The 19,335-nt window shown below is 39.0% G+C and overlaps 1 protein-coding gene and 1 long non-coding RNA gene across 2 annotated transcripts in view; both read right to left on the bottom strand.

Moving 5' to 3' along the window:
- The window catches only part of FGF2 (fibroblast growth factor 2), a gene marked incomplete at its 3' end in the record, with an annotated part of 55,883 nt that overhangs the window by 9,670 nt on the left and 26,878 nt on the right, over positions 1-19,335 (bottom strand). Inside the window, exon 2 of the mRNA XM_082463075.1 lies at positions 3,434-3,537. Within this exon, the coding sequence (XP_082319201.1) occupies positions 3,434-3,537 (104 nt within the window). The remainder of the gene's footprint in view (positions 1-3,433; positions 3,538-19,335) is intronic.
- On the bottom strand, positions 14,211-14,732 carry LOC309661406. The gene is made up of 2 exons (XR_014264028.1): positions 14,684-14,732; positions 14,211-14,505 (listed from the first exon to the last, which is right to left on the bottom strand). It is a non-coding gene; the product is annotated as an uncharacterized lncRNA (long non-coding RNA).

The raw sequence follows: 19,335 nt of genomic DNA, 5'->3' as shown, positions 1-19,335 counted from the left end.
CATATATGCTTATGACGCCCAAATCTATGTATCAACACACAGCTCTCCTCTAAACTCCAGACCCGTAATTCCAACTATGTAGTGAACATCTTCACCTGAATTTCTCTTAGGCAACTCAAACTAGATAAGACTAAATTTGAACCTGTATTACCTTTTCCCAGAACTTGCTCTTTTCCTCTTCCCCCTTTCTCATCTACCTCCTCATCCAAACTGGAAACCTGGATGTCATCTTTGACTTTTTCCTCTACTCTACTCCTAACTCTGGTCAACCTCAGTGCTAGCGCTTTACTCCATCCTCTTCATCCTGTTACTGCCAGGTTCTGATCATCACTTACTTGGACTATGCCCATGGCCTTCTAACTGGCCTGTCTCGACCAGCCCTGGCCCCCTCAAATCCGTCCTCTGCACTGCTGCCAGAGAGCTCTTTCTTGAATTCAAATCTCATGTGTCTCTTCTTAAAACTCTTTATGGCTTCCCACTGCTGAGAGCAGCATGGTGCTATCAGGTACTTCAGCAGGCAGTTTACCTGCTTCTCCAGCCTCATCTCTTCCCTTCTACCTTCTACTGCCTTTGCACCTTACACTCCAGCAGTAGTGAATTGTAATTCTGGAGGAACCCCTAGTAAGCTTTCTGCATCCATGCCTGTGCCATGTCCTAGAATTATCTATACCCTGATCTCCATTCCTCTGCTCCCAAACTGCCTGATAAACTCCTTCCTCTACATTATGTCAGATCCTCTTTGTAGGTCATTTTTCCCAATCTAGACAAGTTTAATTGCTCCCTTTCCTTTATTACTATGCATGCATGCAACATATACAAGAACACATCAAAGCCACCCCTTACACATTATTACGAATACTTATTTACACTTCTGCCTCCCCAGATTGTCACTTATTAAAGACACAGGCCATTTTGTATTCAACTTTATAACCCTAATGCCTAGCACAGTATCTAGTATGCTGTACGCTCAAAAAATACTAGCTATTGAAGAGGATTCTAAAATTTATTCAATTACAAAAAAAGAGCACTGCTACACTGAGACTTATTTATCCTGCAAAAATCACATAAATATATTAAATATATCTTTGTCAGACGATCAGTCAGATGGTTGAATATTCTTTTTCTCTGTAAGTCTGTTTCAGTCCCTTCAGAAATCCAAAGATCACATACAGATGGCCAAGAGGCACATGAAAAGATGTTCAACATCACTAATTATTAGAGAAATGCAAATCAAAACTACCATGAGGTATCACCTCACACCAGTCAGAATGGCCATCATCAAAAAATCTACAAACAATAAATGCTGGAGAGGGTGTGGCGAAAAGGGAACCCTCCCACATTTGATGGGAATGTAAATTGGTACAGCCACTATGGAGAACAGTATGGAGGTTCCTTAAGAAACTAAAAATAGAGCTACCATATGATCCAGGAATCCCACTCCTGGGTATATATCCGGAGAAAACGGTAATTTGAAAAGAAGATACATGCACCCCGATGTTCGTTGCAGCACTATTTACAATAGCCATGATATGGAGGCAACCTACATGCCCATCGACAGAGGAATGGGTAAAGAAGATGTGGTACATATATACACAGTGGACTGTTACTCAGCCATAAAAACGAATGAAATAATGCCATTTGCAACAACATGGATGGACACAGAAATTATATACTAAGTGAAGACAGAGAAAGACAAATATATGATATCACTTATATGTGGAATCTAAAAAAATGCTACAAATGAACTTATTTACAGAACAGAAATAGAGTCACATGTAAAAAACAAACACAGTTATCGGGGGGAAAAGGGGAGGGATAAACTGGGACACTGGGGTTGACATATACACACTACTATGTATAAAATAGATAACTAATAAGGGCCTACTGTATAGCACAGGGAACTCTACTCAATACTCTGTAATGACCTATATGGGAAAAGAATCTAAAAATGAGTGGATATATGTATAACTGATTCACTTTGCTGTACAGCAGAAACTAGCACAACATTGTAAATCAACTACACGCCAATAAAAAATTTTTTAAAAATCCAAAGATCTTCACTCAGAAAAAAATTCAAAAACTATCTATATAAGCTCAAAACACCACAACTGCTCAGTACTATTAGATCCATTCTGTGGGGAAAGTTATAGAGTGCTATATAACTGGCTACTGGTATTGGTATTATGGCTGTGGTTTGTATATACACACACTTTTAGGTACATGTCTTATCTACTCCCCCAATGAGACAGAAGTACAATCTGTGTCTTTTATACTGATCTGCTTCCCTGCATCATTCCCCACACAGTGTCTGCTCAACAGACATACAATCCTGGTTGTAATAATAATGGTGAAGTTGACAGGGAGCCTGTATTAATGGAAAGAATACTAGCCAACAGCAAGGACCCTGGAGTAGCTGTGATAAAAAGTAAAAAAAAAGAGAAGTCCCTGCCCTTAATGAGCTTATATATAAATGAGAAGTAACATGAGGAGGAAGTAACAATTTTGAGGACCTATTATGTATAAGACCCTGATTTTGGCACTTGATATAAATTATTTAATTTAGTCCACACAAAAACTCTGAGATACGATCATTATTGTCTCTCTTTTATAGTATTCTAAATGGCAAGTGTTTCTATGTCATATTTGAAAGAAGCTTAAAAATGCATACTCAAAATTTTATATGTCCATCCCAATGATCTTCAGACAACTGCACAATATAAAGATTTTTTTAAAACTATAGTTTTAGGGACTTGCCTGGTGGCACAGTGGTTAAGAATCTGCCTGCCAATGCAGGGGACACAGGTTCAAACCCTGGTACAGGAAGATCCCACATGCCGTGGAGCAACTAAACCTGTGCACCACAACTACTGAGCCTGCGCGCTCGAGCCACAACTGCTGAGCCTGTGTGCCATAACTACTGAAGCCCGTGCGCCTAGAGCCCATGCTCCGCAACAGGGAAGCCACCGCAATGAGAAGCCTGCGTGTTGTAATGAAGAGTAGCCCCCGCTTGCCGCAACTAGAGAAAGCCTGTGCAGCAGCGAAGACCCAACGCGTCCAAAAGTAAATAAACTTATTAAAACTATAATAATTTAAAAATAAAACTATAGTTTAATAGCTTTGCAGCAAAGGCAGTAAAATGCAGTGAATCAGAGTTCCTGCTCTGGAGTCAAGACTGCCTGGCATGCCGTCCCGGCGTGCCATCCAGGCTCTGCCTCATATGAGCTGTGTTTTCTTGGTTACTTTATTACTCCCTCAGAACTTCAGTTTTTGCCTCTGTGAAATAGAGTATAATACTGTATTTTATAGGATGGATGTGAAGATTAAATGATATACCTGTAAAACCCTTAATAAAGATTTAATAATACCAATACTAGTAAATTCATAGCAATAAAAGCTAAATAAAAAAAAAAAGTACAAAAACAGCATTACTTACAGAAGCCAGTAATCTTCCATCTTCCTTCATAGCAAGGTAACGGTTCGCACACACTCCTTTGATAGACACAACCCCTCTCTCTTCTGCTTGAAGTTGTAGTTTGACTATAAGTAATGGAGAAAAAATTACCTTTGTAGCATCATAGAAAAAAGAGGCATCTACACATTTATGCAACATACAGGGTAAAGACAAGAGGCACTTGTGCAACCAGCTAACCCACCGTGGCAAGGAGTTGGGGGACAGGGGCCAGATGTCAATTAAATTCTGTTAGAATGAGAGGCAGACCCACTAAAGTATGAGTGCCTCTTGACTCCCTTCTCAATCCAGTGTCAGTGAGCGGATAAGAGTGACAGATGGAGAATTTTTTTCCCTTGATGTGTAATTAGCCTCCACTTGGCCCTGTTAACTAGATTTTTTTTTTTAATGAACATATTTTAAGAGTACATAAATATATGAACTACTTGTGAGAATTTCCACCCTACTGCCTAACTTTAAACTCTTTAAAAGTTATTTTAACCAATTCTTCACAAATAAAATATAATTGCTCACTATTATCTTTTGGTTTGTATTTCCTTGAGTTTCCTTACCTCTTATTTCTAGCTTCCCCTTCAATACAATACCAAATGCATTTATCTTTATGGAGGGATTGTGATGTATAGATTTTTTTTTTTTTTGCAAATATCTATTGGAAAACAAAATGTTTATGCTTAATTTGCTTATAGTGTGATGAAAGATTTTCAGGATGTAAGATCCTGAAGAGGATGACCTATGTGTTACACTACATTATCAATATTAAGCAGACTGTTGGAAAACAAAAAAATAGATATTACATGATCATGATGATAATGCCATAGGGACAAATAATCAGCTAATTAATTCAGTTAAAATTAAGTTTAAAATTTGTTTCGCTATCAGAGGCAGCATTCTCCTGCCTAGAACAGCATTCCCCAAAATGTATTTTGGCCAACAGAGATTACTTAAAAAACAGGTTCTGGGGCCAAATAAATGTAGGAAATTCTTGGTTAAGTCAAGTTAACTCTTTATTGTCAAACTTCTCAGAACTTTGCCTCTCATAACCTGCATTATAAATCACCATAAGTGGATCAAGTACACAGTGTGTATAAAATGTGCTTGGGTCCCAGAACAAGTTTTTTCATAGGCTATTCTGTGGCCTATAAACATATCTAGGACATGCTTGAGAGCAATAGAAAAAAGCAGTGAATATTCAAAATTTTAGAAATCAGAATAATATTATTTGGATAACATTAGAAACATAAAGTAAATTTAATTTTCCCAGGTGTTTCCAGGCAGCTAGGAAACATGGCACGAAAAGGCGATGTTTGAAAAATTCTGGAATTACTATTAACTTTGTTAGACATAATTATGTCATATTAATTATGTTTTAAATTTTTTCCTATCAGGCAGAACAACATACGGGTAAAATGAGATATAACATCTGGGGTTCGCTTTAAAATATTCCAGGAATCAATCAATAATTTTTTAATAAAATGGGTGGGATAAATAAAACAAGATGATTAACCTATGTCAATAGTTATTAGAAGCATGGGAGTTCATTATTCTATTCTCATTACTTTATGAATGTTTGAGAATTTACATTTTTTTAAAAAAGATATTTGTTGGACATTTAATGTCTGATTCTCCTGTGTACCAGTCACTCCAGGTGAAATTCTTCTACAGAATCTTAAAAGATAGTACAAAGTAAAAGGAATATAATCGAGACATGAAAACTAAACAGAGAAAGGCATAAAGTCTCTTTCAAAACATGGGAAACTGTAGAAAATAAGATTTATTTTTAACAAATATAAGCAAAATTAATGATTATGAATAAAAATCCTTGTATATAGCTCTAAAGTGATGTAGATAAGCCATATTAATTATGAATGCATTTGCATCTCTTTTTAACTCATATGGTTGTATAAATGCTCCTGAGGCAAGACTGCATAGTCAATCACTATACTTTTTTCCCAGCACTTTATCAATAAACTGTAGCCTAGCTCAAGCCCACCATCTTGTAAATGTGTATTACTGGTCATAAGGCAGATTATGGATACTAATGTGTGGTCAGTACCTGCGACTCAGTACCCAAAGTAAATGTCATCATTCATTTATTCACTGGCCTTTCACAGATTTCTTGGGATTCCACATTAGGATATTGTCATTTGATAAGCCATTAAAAAGTAAACACTAATTGTAGATGCCTGAAAAGTGTTTCCATTAACTATAAAAATATAAACTTTAAAAGTAACCAGAGCCTGAAACCAATAAGAAGCTGGATAATCTGCAAAATCATAGATTTTCTTTAAAAACCCATCAGAGCTGAGATGCAAAAAGACCTAAGTAAACTAAATTTCACATACAGATGATCCCTTCCCCCCAAAAAAAGATGACCTGCTTCCATCTTTGACAGGAAGAAGACTAACCCTATCAAAATGGGGAGTATAAAGAAACCAGCCGAACTTTTACAAACTTTTATGTGCTGCTGATGTGAGGAACTGGATTTCTAAGGAGCCCTAATCAAACAGCAATTCCATACCCACCTGCCGGTTCTCTCCTACAGAGCTTGCACCTAGTGCACAACCGTCACACACCAGAGGCAGAGGACAGAACAGAAGGGCTAAGAGATCCTTCTGAAGCACCTAAGGCTTTGCTGAGTGCAAAGCAGCAGTCCACTGACAGCTGGGAGTGGAACAGAGCTGAGAGACAGCCCTCTGAGAATCACTGAGCCTTCACCAAATGAAAAGCAGGATGAAGAGAGATCTTCAAAGACAAGGGTACAGTTCAGGAGCAAGGATAATCCTGACCTACCCAAATAGTTAATAGCTGGGCTATTTTTGTCTTAGACAAAATGGAATACGAAAAAGTACTCAACCCAAAAGAAGGCAGAAGAAGAGGAACAGAAGGACAAAGAACAGATGGGGAAATTAGAAAACAAATTCCAAGATGGCAAATTAAACCCAACACATCAATAATTGAACTAAATGTAAATGAACTAAACACTTAAAGGAAAAATTGTCAAGAAGTTAAAAGGCAAAACCCAACTATGTTGTTTACAAGGAAAGCACATTAAATACAAAGATACAGGCAAGTTGAAAGTAATGTGGGAAAAAATATAAAATGTATACCCTAATTATAAGAATGCTGGTATGGCTATATTAATATCTGATGTGGACTTCAAGGCAAGTAGTATAACTAGAGATGAACAAAGTTATTTCATAATGATAAGAGGGTCAGATACCTCAAGAAGACGTAATAATTTTAAACATGTAGCACATAATAGTAGATAATGTGCTATAATAATAAATTGCCTGAAGCAAAAATTGACAGAAGAAATAGATCAGTAAGTATATGGAATATAAGAATAATGTTATCAACCAACCTGACCTGACTTTTTTTTTTTTTTTTTTTTGAGATCAGGTAGGTTTCATTTACCTGAAACTTTAGTCTCTTCTTAACATCACTGTCATTTGAAAACTATGCTGAAAAACATTAACTCTGCCAGCATGGTAAGTGATCCTACGCTTATTTGCCTAGTGGACTTGAATTTTTCATATCAATTAACTTCAGCTTATAAGTTCTTTTTCCAAAGTTACCATGATGTTAAGTAATATCACTGGCTCTTGTCCTGAACTGTTGGTACCCCTGTTTTTTAACAGTCTGAGACATAATTCATGTATGATACAATTAATTTAAAGTGTACATACAATTCGGTGGTTTTGAGTATATTCACAGAGTTGTGCAACCATCACCACAATCAATTTTAGAACATCTTCATCATCCCACACCTCCTATGGTTCACCTCCTATGTCCCCAATACCACCATCCCCAACCCTAGGCTACCACTAATTCACTTCCTGTCTCTATAGATGTGCCTATTCTGGATATTTCATATAAATGGGATCGTACAATATGTAGTCTTTTGTGACTGGCTTCTTTCACTTAGCATATTGTTTTCAAGGTTCATTCACATTATAGCCATGTATCAGTACTTCATTCCTTTTTATTGCCAAATAACATTGCGTTGAATAGAGAGACCCCATTTGATCTACCCACCCATCAGGTAATAGACATTTGGTTTGTTTCCAATTTTTGGCTATTATGAATAATGCTGCTATAAACATTCATGTACAAGATTTTGTGTAGACATATGTTTTCATTTCTCTTGGGTATATACCAAGAAGTCAATATGGTAACTCTATGTTTAATCATTTGAGAAATTGTCAGACTTTTCCAAAGCAACCATTTCACATTCCCACTAGAAATTAAGGGTTCCAATTTCTCCACATCCAGGCCACATTTGTGATAGTCCGTGGTGGTGTTTTTTGTTTGTTTGTTTGTTTTTTCTATTATAGTCATCCTAATTGGGTGTGAAGTGGTATCTCTTAGTTCTGATTTGCATTTTTCTGATGTTGAGTATCTTTTCATGTGCTTATTGGCTATTTGTATATCTTCTTTAGAGAAATGTCTATTCAGATCCTTGGCCCATTTTTTAGATTGTCTTTTTCTCATTGAGTTGTAAGAGTTCTTTATATGTTCCAGATACAAACCCTAATTAGATATCTGATTTGCAAATATCTTTTCCCATCCTGTGGCTTGTCTTTTCACTTTCTTGGTATTATCCTTTGATGCATGAACATTTTTAATTTTCATGAAATCCAATTTATTGATTTTGTTTTTTCACTGCTTGTGCTTTTGGTGTCATATCTGAGAAACTACTGCCTAATCCAAGGTCATGAAGATTTACGCCTATGCTTTTCTCGTAAGAGTTTTAGTTGTACCTTGTCATTTAGGTTTTGATCCATTTGGAGTTAATTTTTGTATGTTGTATGAGGGTCCAACTTCATTGTTTTACATGTGGATACGCCTAAATTGACACTTAAAGATCACTACACCCAAAATCTGCAGAATATACATATTTTCTGGGAATACTACCAAGAATAAATTATATGCAGGCCATAAAACAAGTCTCAATATACTTAAAAGGGCTGAAATCATACAGAGTGTAATATGAGAAATTTAATAACAAGATATCTAGAGGGCTTCCCTGGTGGCGCAGTGGTTGAGAATCTGCCTGCCAATGCAGGGGACATGGGTTCGAGCCCTGGTCTGGGAAGATCCCACATGCCGCAGAGCAACTATGCCCATGAGCCACAACTACTGAGCCTGCACGTCTGGAGCCTGTGCTCCGCAACAAAAAGAGGCCACGATAGTGAGAGGCCTGCGCACCGCGATGAAGAGTGGCCCCTGCTTGCCGCAACTAGAGAAAGCCCTCGCACAAAAACGAAGACCCAACACAGCCAAAAATAAATAAATAAATAAATAAATAAAATTAAAAAAAAAAAAAAGATACCTAGAAAATCCCACAAATATTTGGAGATAAAGCAATACATTTCCAAGCAAAACACATATCAAAGAAATCACAAGGGAAATTAGAAAATATTTCTAATTGTATGATAATAAAAACTCAACATGCTTACAGGAAAGGTATGTGGGAAGATCCCACATGCCATGGAGCAACTAAGCCCGTGTGCCACAACTACTGAGCCTGTGCTCTAGAGCCCACGAGCCACAACTACTGAGCCCGCGCTCTACAGCCCATCAGCCACAATGACTGAGCCCGTGTGTTGCAACTACTGAAGCCCGCGCGCCTAGAGCCCATGCTCCACAAGAAAAGCCACCACAATGAGAAGCCCGTGCACCACAACGAAGAGTAGCCCCCGCTCGGCGCAACTAGAGAAAGCCCACGCACAGCAACAAAGACCCAAAGCAGCCAAAAATAAATAAATAAAAAATAAATACATTTATTAAAAAAAGCAATGAGTAAACCTTGATGAAAGCAAACCAACTATAAAAATTACTGTAAGACCGTAGGAGAAATTTTAACACTAACTGGATATTTTATACTTCTAAGGGAATTTTTTTAACTTTTAGGCATGAGAATGGAACTGTAATTATTTTTAAAGGATCTTTTAGAGATACATATCAATCTTTTAGAGATACATATCAATCATTTATGTATCTAATATGCACTAATACATACATATCACTTATGTAATAATTTATGTAGTCATTTTTCAAATGCTTTGATGAAATGACATGATGTCTCAGATATAGTTAAAACAATCCAGTAGTAGGGAAGGGGGTAAAGAGCTAAGGCAGGTAGAGATGAAACAAGACTGCGATGGTAACTACTGAAGCTAGGTGATGGGTACATGGGGTTCATTAAATTGGTTCTTCTATATTTGAAACTTTCTCTAATAAAAAATTGGGGGGGGTTATAAAAGAACAAAAAGTAAGTAAGGCAGTTCATTGGGCAATTAATGTTAAATGTGGGTACCAATTTATTGAAGGGTATTGTCTTAGACCATTCAGGTTCCTATAACAAAAATACCATAGACTGGGTGACTTAAGCAACATTTATTTCTCACAGTTCTGGAGGCTAAGGAATCTAAGATCAAGATGGCGTTAGATTCAGTGCCTGGTGAGAGCCCTTTTTCTGGTTCACAAACAGCTGTCTTCTCTCACTGTCCTCACATAGCAGAAGGGGCTCTGTGGGGTCTCTTTTGTAGGGACACTGATCCCATTCATGAGGGCTCCACCTCCATGACATGACCAGTTCCCAAAGGCCCTACATCTCCTAATACCATTCCATCGAGGGTTTGGATTTCCACACATTAATTTGGGGGGCGGGAGGGGGGGGCACAAACATTCAGTCCGTAACAGGTATGAAAACTGTGTTAATGTTCCAGAGACAGTCCTTGAGATACTTTTGGATCCTATACAGTGTGAAATCTCAGCCAGTACTCAAGGACACTGGACAGTCACTGTTTCATACTGGACTGGCCTTCATAGGGAGGAAAGCTACAATAAAATAATCATACTTGAGATTTAGAAGACTCTTAATAAGCAAAGCCATTGGATCTTACGACATAGAAAAGGCATAAACCAAAGACAGGTTTTGTTTGCTGGAGGAAGAGTGGGAAGAGGGTCTTCTTTAAAGGAGTGGTTTTAAATATCAGGCACTTCAAGATAGGGAATGAAAGGAATTCTATTAAATTTCCACATAACGAATACAATGTAAAATTTTCCATACTTTTCAGGAAATGAAACAATATAATAGACAATAGCAAAAATTTGTTCTGAAAAATGGAGGATAACTTTGGATAACTTTATCATCAACTCTTCTGAACCATAAAAATGATCTATTCCCTTCTGTGCCTAACCAGGGAAACTATTATCCTCAGCCTAGTTTCTGGAAATAGAAAATATTAATAATGTATACTTTTACATTTAGAATAAAGGTTAAAGCCTTGGTTTTCACCTTATATAAAACTAAACCCTATTTTAATACTTCAGTCTAGCTGTTTAGTTATACACTTGAAAAGTGTCTGTCATAGCTATCAAGAAAGCAAAAAATAAGGGGCTTCCCTGGTGGCGCAGTGGTTGAGAATCTGCCTGCCAATGCAGGGGACACGGGTTCGAGCCCTGGTCTGGGAAGATCCCACATGCCGCGGAGCAAATGGGCCCGTGAGCCACAATTACTGAGCCTGCACGTCTGGAGCCTGTGCTCCGCAACAAGAGAGGCCGCTACAGTGAGAGGCCCGTGCACCGTGATGAAGAGTGGCCCCCACTTGCCACAACTAGAGAAAGCCCTCGCACAGAAACGAAGACCCAACACAGCCATAAATGAATGAATAAATAAATAAATGAATAAAAAAAAAGCAAAAAAAAATTGTTTTTCTCCATAATATTGATAATATGAAACTTGCCACCTAAAAAGTGCTTAATAAATGACTATAAAATAGAACATTCCTTTTTGTAGTATAAATAAGTACCAATTCTCTTGCACGCAGTGCGCTAGACTGTGGAATTATAATCTACCCTGGAAAACCTTCTGTGGTCATTCCCTTTTCCCTTCTCCCCTCAGTTTAGGATAGAGTCCTCTCCTCTATACTCCTTTATCCTGCTTCCTCTACTCGGAACAATTTTGCACCATACTTGTCTGGCCCTCTTTGATTGTGAGCTTCTTGAGGGCAGGGAACTATATCCATCTCTGTATCCTGTGAGTTAACACAATGCCAGACACATAGAAGTCTCTTGTGAATGTTTGATGGATTGAAAGCATCTCACACGAGAAAAAGCGGGTAAAGGAACTGTGGCAGCAATGTCCTTGGTGTCATACTGGAGCATTATACAGGTGCTATGAGACTACGGAAAATGACATATCTATTATTAGAGGGAAAATCAGAGAATCTTTCTAGGAGAGATGAGGTTTGAGCTAAGGTTTGAAGGATATGTAGGAGATAACCTCATGAACAAGGTATAGGGTAGGGAGACTAGATAGAATGATATTCCAGGTAGAATGTCATTTCAGGACTGAGGCACGAAACAGCCACACAGCCTAAACAGCCAAGTCCAAGACAGAGCAACAGGCAAAATCCAGACTGAGAAACCCCACAGGTCGAGGACTTCCCTGGCGGTCCAGTGGTTAAGACTTTGCCTTCCAATGTAGGGGGTGTGGGTTCGACCCCTGGTTGGGGAGCTAAGATCCCACATGCCTCGCAGCCAAAAAACCAAAACATAAAACAGAAGCAATAATGTAACAAGTTCAATAAAGACTTTAAAAATGGTCCACGTTAAAAAAAAAAAAAAATCTTTAAAGAAACCCCACAGGTCAAATAATCCAATTTCCTCAACAATCAATTACTAGGGAGAAAATAAGATGGAAGGAGGACCTGAGACTAAAAAAAGCTTAAAACTGACATACTTTAAAAAGTAAACTAAAGCAGAATATTTAAGGATGCCTATCAGTGTGATGAAACTATTAAGAAATGCAAAGAAGTAATTAAAGATCTGTACACTTTTATTGGGGAGGCAGGGGACTGTGGGTGGGACAGGGGACACACAGAGGGGCTTCTATGGTGACTGGCAAAGTTCTGTTTTCTGACCTGAGGGACCATTACAAAAATGTTCACCTAGTAATAACCCATTAAAGTACAAATTTGTTTTATGTGTTTTTCTGTATCTATGCTATATTTTACATTTTGAAAGTTTTTAAAATTAAAAAAAGAAGTCTACAATAAAAGACCTTTCTAAATTGGACCTTGAACACTGATGTAGCCCCGGTCATTTCAGCACGCTGGAGACCACCCACTATATTCAGGTTTTGGATGCACAGAAGTCAACGATTTTGATAGACATAGACTTCTGGTGGCTTTCTAATGTTGATATTAAATCCAGTAAGAGATGAACTTGGAAAAATACATAGTGTGTTATCCAAGTTTAAAATTCAACTTTTTTTCTCTGTTGTAGCATAAAAACAAAAGCTGTAAACCACAAAATTGAAGAATCTCATCATTAGGCAAGATCTTAGGGGTCAATTGGTCCCATCGCTATATAATTACATCTTAAATCCCATCTACAATATCCATGAGAAACAGTTGTCTAACTTTTACTTGAAAATCTTTAGCAGAGGAGAATTTGCACAGTCTCTCTAAAATGATTTAGATATGTAAGCAAAGGAACAGAAACTCTGATCACAGTAAACTACTCAAATGTTCAACTGCTCAGACCATTAATTAGCACTTGACACATTTAGTTAACAGAGTATAACCAAAAAGCCAAACTATTACTTCAATGTGACCAAGATTGCTCAAAACATTTTGTAACTCCTTTTTTGGAATTTCCTCCAGAATTTGTATCATTTTCTTTTGAATAGGCTCAAGGATGATAAATCTTAAAATCATGAATACTAATTTGTTAGAGCAGTAAAGGAATTCAGAGATCATCCGGTGCACCCTCCTTGTTTATAAATAAAGAAGCTGACATTTAGAGAGGTTTGTCCCTGGTGAAAGAATATGGTTTTGGGAAATAGACAAGTCAGTGTTTCCGAGAACAGTGAATACATTCATTCATTCATTCATGAACATTTACTAGTAATAGGTGTGTGCCAAGTACCGTGCTAAGCAATAGGAAGCATAAAGGAAAATACAACATCAGTCTTTGACCTTGAACATACAATACTGTCGAGGAGAAGAGGGATGGTACACAGATAAATAGATGAGCTCCATAATGTCAGTGCCATGAGAGAAATTCACACAAGCTATCCAAGAACACTCAGAAGGTACACCTAACCCAGCCTGGGAGATGAAAGGTTTCCTGGAAGCAGTGACAACTGAATGGAGACTATAGGAATTAGCAGAGTTAGTCAGGAAAAGAGAGAGTAGGAACAACAACAACAAAAGCATCCTGACATAACTTGCAAAGGAGAAAGGGACAGAAAGCATGGCACAGCCAAGGAATGTCAGGTACATGGGTGTGGCCAGCGCAGTGTGAGGGGGTGGTGTGTACTGTGTGAGAGGGCATTGTGGGACAGGATGAGGTTGGAGAGGCCAGAGGCTCTGAAGACTATGTTAAGGAGTTTGATAGTATGAAAAAAGAAGAAAGAATGAGAGCTTTGCATGAAATAGGATGGAGAGAAGTTGATAAATATGTGAGAATTGAAGGAAAAAGAATTAAAAGTTAATAAAGGGAGATAGTGGAGGTAAGGAGGAGGCAGGGAAGGAAGAAGGAAGGAAAGAATGGTTTCTCTCTGAGCCACGGGTTTCTCTGCCTTGGATATTTGGGAGATTGTTGAGATGGGAAATACAGGAAGAGGGACAAGTTGGCAAGAGAAGATAAGCAGGTAATTTCCCTTAAGACATATTAACAGTCTGTGGAAAATCCAGACAGAGATATCCAGAAGAGAGTCAGCTATATGAATCTGGAGCTCAAAAAAAGAAATCTATGCTGGAAATAAAGATTTGGTAATCATAGCAAACAGTGGCTACCTTGGACACACAGGCTAGCCGCTCCAAACCCACACAGGGAGATATAAAATGAGATCCAGAACAGTGTGTAACAGGCATGAAGTAAATGACAAAGAACGGAATCCTGGGACACACCAACATTTACAGGAGTAGAGGGTGTAGAGCCAGCAGAGCCTGGAAAAGAGTGGTCAGGCAAGCCAGCTCACGAGGGTAAGCACTATGCACACACCTACACCACACACACACCTACACCACACACACGCACACACACACACATACACACACCTACACCACACAGGCATGCACACACACACCTACACCACACACCTACACCACACACACACCTACACCACACACACCTGCACTGACACCACACGCACCTACACCACATGCACACACACACACATGCACACCACACACACACCTGCACCGACACCACACACACCTACACCACACACACCTGCACCAACACCACACGCACCTATACCACACACACGCACACACACACCCCTACACCTACACCACACACACCTACACCACACATGCACACCCCTACACCTACACCACACACACCTATACCACACACACCTACACACACGCACGCACACACACACCTACACCACACACACACGCACACACCCCTACACCACACACACATGTGCACACACCTACACCACACATGCACGCACTACACCCCCCACACACATGCACACACCTACACCGCACACACCCCTACACCTACACCACACACACCTACACCACACAACCTACACCACACACACCACCACACACACGCACACACACACATGCACACACCTACACCACACAGGCACGCACACACACACCTACACCACACACACCTGCACCGACACCACACGCACCTACACCACACACACATGCACACACACACACCCCTACACCCCACACCCCTACACCCCACATGCACACACATGCATACACCTACACCACATGCACGCACACACACACCTACACTACACACGCATGCACACACACCTACACCACACACACCTACACCACACATGCATGCACCTACACCCCCCCACATGCACACACCTACACCACACACACGCACACACACGCACACCTACACCACACACACACCTACACCACACACGTGCGCGCGCACACACCTACACCACACACACACCTACACCACACACGCACGCACACACACACCTACACCACACACGCACCCACACACACACCTACACCACACACACGTGCACACCCCTACACCACACACACACGTGCACACACCTACACCACACATGCACGCACCTACACCACACACACACATGCACACTCCTACACCACACACACGCACACCCCTACACCACACACACGCGTGCACACACACTACACCTACACCACACATGCACGCACCCCTACACCACACACACACGCACGTACACATGCACACCTACACCACACACACACACCCCTACACCTACACGACACACATGCATGCACACACACACCTACACCCCACACACGGGCGTTGCACACCTACACCACACACACACGCACACATGCACACCTACACCACACACACATGCATGCACACATGCACACCTACACCACACGCACACCTACACCACACACACATGCACGCACACACACACACCTACACCACACACACACACACACTCACAGATTTGGAAACTAAGGGACAAAACTGTTATTCTTTGTGGGTGGTACAATTTTCTGCATTAAAATTAAGAGACTAAATGCAAGGATTGGATCCTGGAGCAGAAAAAGGATGTCAGTGGAAAAAGTGGTGAAATCCAAATAAAGTCTGTAGTTTAGTTAACAGTAATGTATGAGTATTGGTTTTTTAATTTTTTTTTACTTTTGACAAAAGTGCCACAGTTATGCAAGAAGTTAACCTCAGGGAAAGCGGGGTGAAGGGTATAGGGGAACTCTGTAAAATCTTTGCAACTCTTCTATAAATCTTCTATAATTTTCCCTAAATAAAAAGTTTTTTGAAAGTCGAAATAAAATACAAATGAAGTACTGAAAATACTCCAGCAAGGTTGCTTGATACAAGAATATATAAAAATCAGCTGAGTTTCTGTTACCCACAACAAACTGTTAGAACACATAATTATTATTTTTTAAAAAAAGATACCATTTGAGATAATAACTAAAGGTACCAAGGACTTGTACGGAGAAAGTTAGAAAAGTTTATTGAAAGTCATTCTGAAAAGACTTAAAAGGGGAGCTATGTATGCTTACCAATGGGAAGACTCAATATAGAGAGTCACTTCTCCCCCCATGTAGTCTATACATTTAATGAACCCCCCAAGAGTGGTCAGAAGTAGAAAACCAGGGGAGAGTAAAAACCAACTGAAGACAGAATCTCAAGTGAGACCTTTAAAAAGACCTTCAGTGTCAATTGGTACAAAAGAAGTCAGGTAATATAGGACTGAAAAGTAGTCACTGGATTAACCACAGGAAGAATTTGAGAACAGTTAATGCAAACAACTTCTTCAAGAATTCTGACTGAAATAAACCACAGAAATTAAATTGTAGTACTCAGAAAAAATAACACGGTGTCAAATGCACACATTTTGGACAAATTGGACAAATTTCAGACAGAATTGGACTCATCAGGCTTCACCACTTACTAGCTGAGCTTACCTCTTCACCTGCACAATGGAAAATAATTGCTATTGCACAAGGCTATAGTGAAAATTAGATATTAGATCTCTCTCCATACGTAAAAGTTTTAGTATAGCCTTGTAATCATCTATGTAACCATCATAGATGTTGGCCTCCTACTCTACACCTGCTTCTTCCTATTGCTTTGTTTTGAGATTCAAGGATCATATGATGTTAGGAGACCTTATACTTGATCTGGGACATGAGGATATCTAGAAAAGGGCAAGTATGATCTACAAAATGGCAGAGGCATCTTTCAATAATGTCATTTATGCTGTACATAATGTCGTACCATACTGAGGCTGACTCCACCTATGGCAAATAAATTTATAGTTTCACTATTCTCAAGGGAAGTAAACTAAATGGTACTTACTGCAAAGAAGACACAGACCTTATACAATTTCTCAATCTATTATCCTGTGTTTATTACTCCTTCATTCTGCAAAATGGTATCAGTTGCCTCACATGTCAGGAACTGGTCTAGGAGCTAGAAATACAACAGTAGCCAAGATCTACAAAGTCTGTGCCCTCATGGAGCTTACATTCTGGTGGCAACTGCATGGTGTTTCTTTAGTTGGGCCAGCATTAATGTTATTTCTCATTTAAATAATTTTAAGCTTAAGCAAAGTGAAACTCTTAATTTAGTATACAAAAATAATTGGAAAGCAGTTGTCTAATACTATATCACAAAGTTCACTGTATGGGTCTACCGCTGACAAGCACTTATATTCCCAACATCCTCCTCTGAGAACACCGTACACTTTTTAATTTCTTACTTACTCATTCAAAACAAACATATTAATTTAAAAGTTGGTGGTACAGTGTGTTAGCTTTCCAATATAATTATGTTTTTGAGTCAAAAAGTAACTGAGTCAGGTTTAGTAGTCTCCTTGGAACCAAAATTAATGAGTAACTGATAACTAAATTCCAAGGCATAACCCACTGGTTTATTTTCTTCTGTCAGGAATCATCCAATTTAATGCTGAAGACCAAGCACTGAAAACTTTTTAATGCAGATAACTGACAAAGGAGTGTATGTAACAAAAGAAACTCATTTGCTAAAAATGAAAAGCTTTAAATCTCCATATATATGTGGAATACCAGAGGTAATAATCAGATAGATTACAAAGATCAGCAACCTAAATTTATTTATTTATTCCTTCTTTCCTTTTTTGTTTGACTAATTTGACTAACAAGCTTCACACTGACTCTCTCCTTAAACTTTCTTTTTTTATCATTTCCTTTTGCATATCATCCCAGAAACCAAAAACCACACATTCCATTCTTCTCACAACTCAACTGGCTGGTTAAAGTTTATAGATAAGAATATTAGACACACACACAGTTCTTTCAAATTCTTAGCAACTCCTCGGTTTGCAAAGAAGGTTCAAGTTAGACATAATATGAAAGAAAGAAAAATAGGAAGGAAGAAAGGAAGGGCGGACCTTAGAAATCCATGAATTCTTTCATTACTACTCAATCAGGACATGGCTTTATGAGTCCATTAAATCTTTCTCTGTATCAAGCCTTATATCCACAAAGTAGAAATTGTTTTCATCGTGGGACTTAAGACTACCAATGGTGACAAAATATTTAAAACAGTTTAAATAAAAGTAAGTGTAATAGGGGCTTCCCTGGTGACGCAGTGGTTAAGAATCCGCCTGCCAATGCAGGGGACGTGGGTTCGAGCCCTGTTCCGGGAAGATCCCACATGCCACGGAGCAACTAAGCAATTAAGCCACAACTATGGAGCCTGCGCTCTAGAGCCCACGAGCCACAACTACTGAAGCCCGCGCGCCTAGAGCCCGTGCTCCACAACAAGAGCGAAGAGTAGCCCCAGCTCACAGCAACTAGAGAAAGCCTGCGCGCAGCAACGAAGACTCAACGCAGACAAATAAATAAAATTTTTTTAAAAGTAAGTGTAATATAATATGTCTGAAATACCAAATTTCTTGCCATTTACGTCTAAGCCATATCATTTAATTTCTGCAATAAATTTTTTTTTAAATGTACAGCTGATTTATGCCAAAGACAGGGCTGTTACAAGCAATTCCAATCCATAAAAACCTACAGAAATCAATTTTCCCCAATATCTCCTCTACTGGATCTCATACTTCATGTCCTAAAGTGGAAGCATTCGAGGTAGCTGAGCTACAGATAAGAGGAAGTGTAACACAGGCCCAAACAGCTGTAGACATTAGATGATTCCTGATTCTTCTAATAACACAATGGCAATGGCTTTTACTTTGTTAAGTGGCATCAAATAATGAAGTCATACTGATAGCAAGAAAGAGGGAAAGACTATTTGGCACCTTGTGGCATTCCAGAAGCTCAAAGTGCAATACAGGGTTAACGCAGAGCTGCACAGCAGCAAAGATAACTTCAAAGATGGAG

This window comes from Balaenoptera physalus, assembly GCF_965194825.1.
Source record: "Balaenoptera physalus genome assembly, chromosome: 5".
Lineage (NCBI taxonomy): Eukaryota > Metazoa > Chordata > Mammalia > Artiodactyla > Balaenopteridae > Balaenoptera > Balaenoptera physalus.
This window is presented reverse-complemented; position numbering and strand designations above follow the sequence as displayed.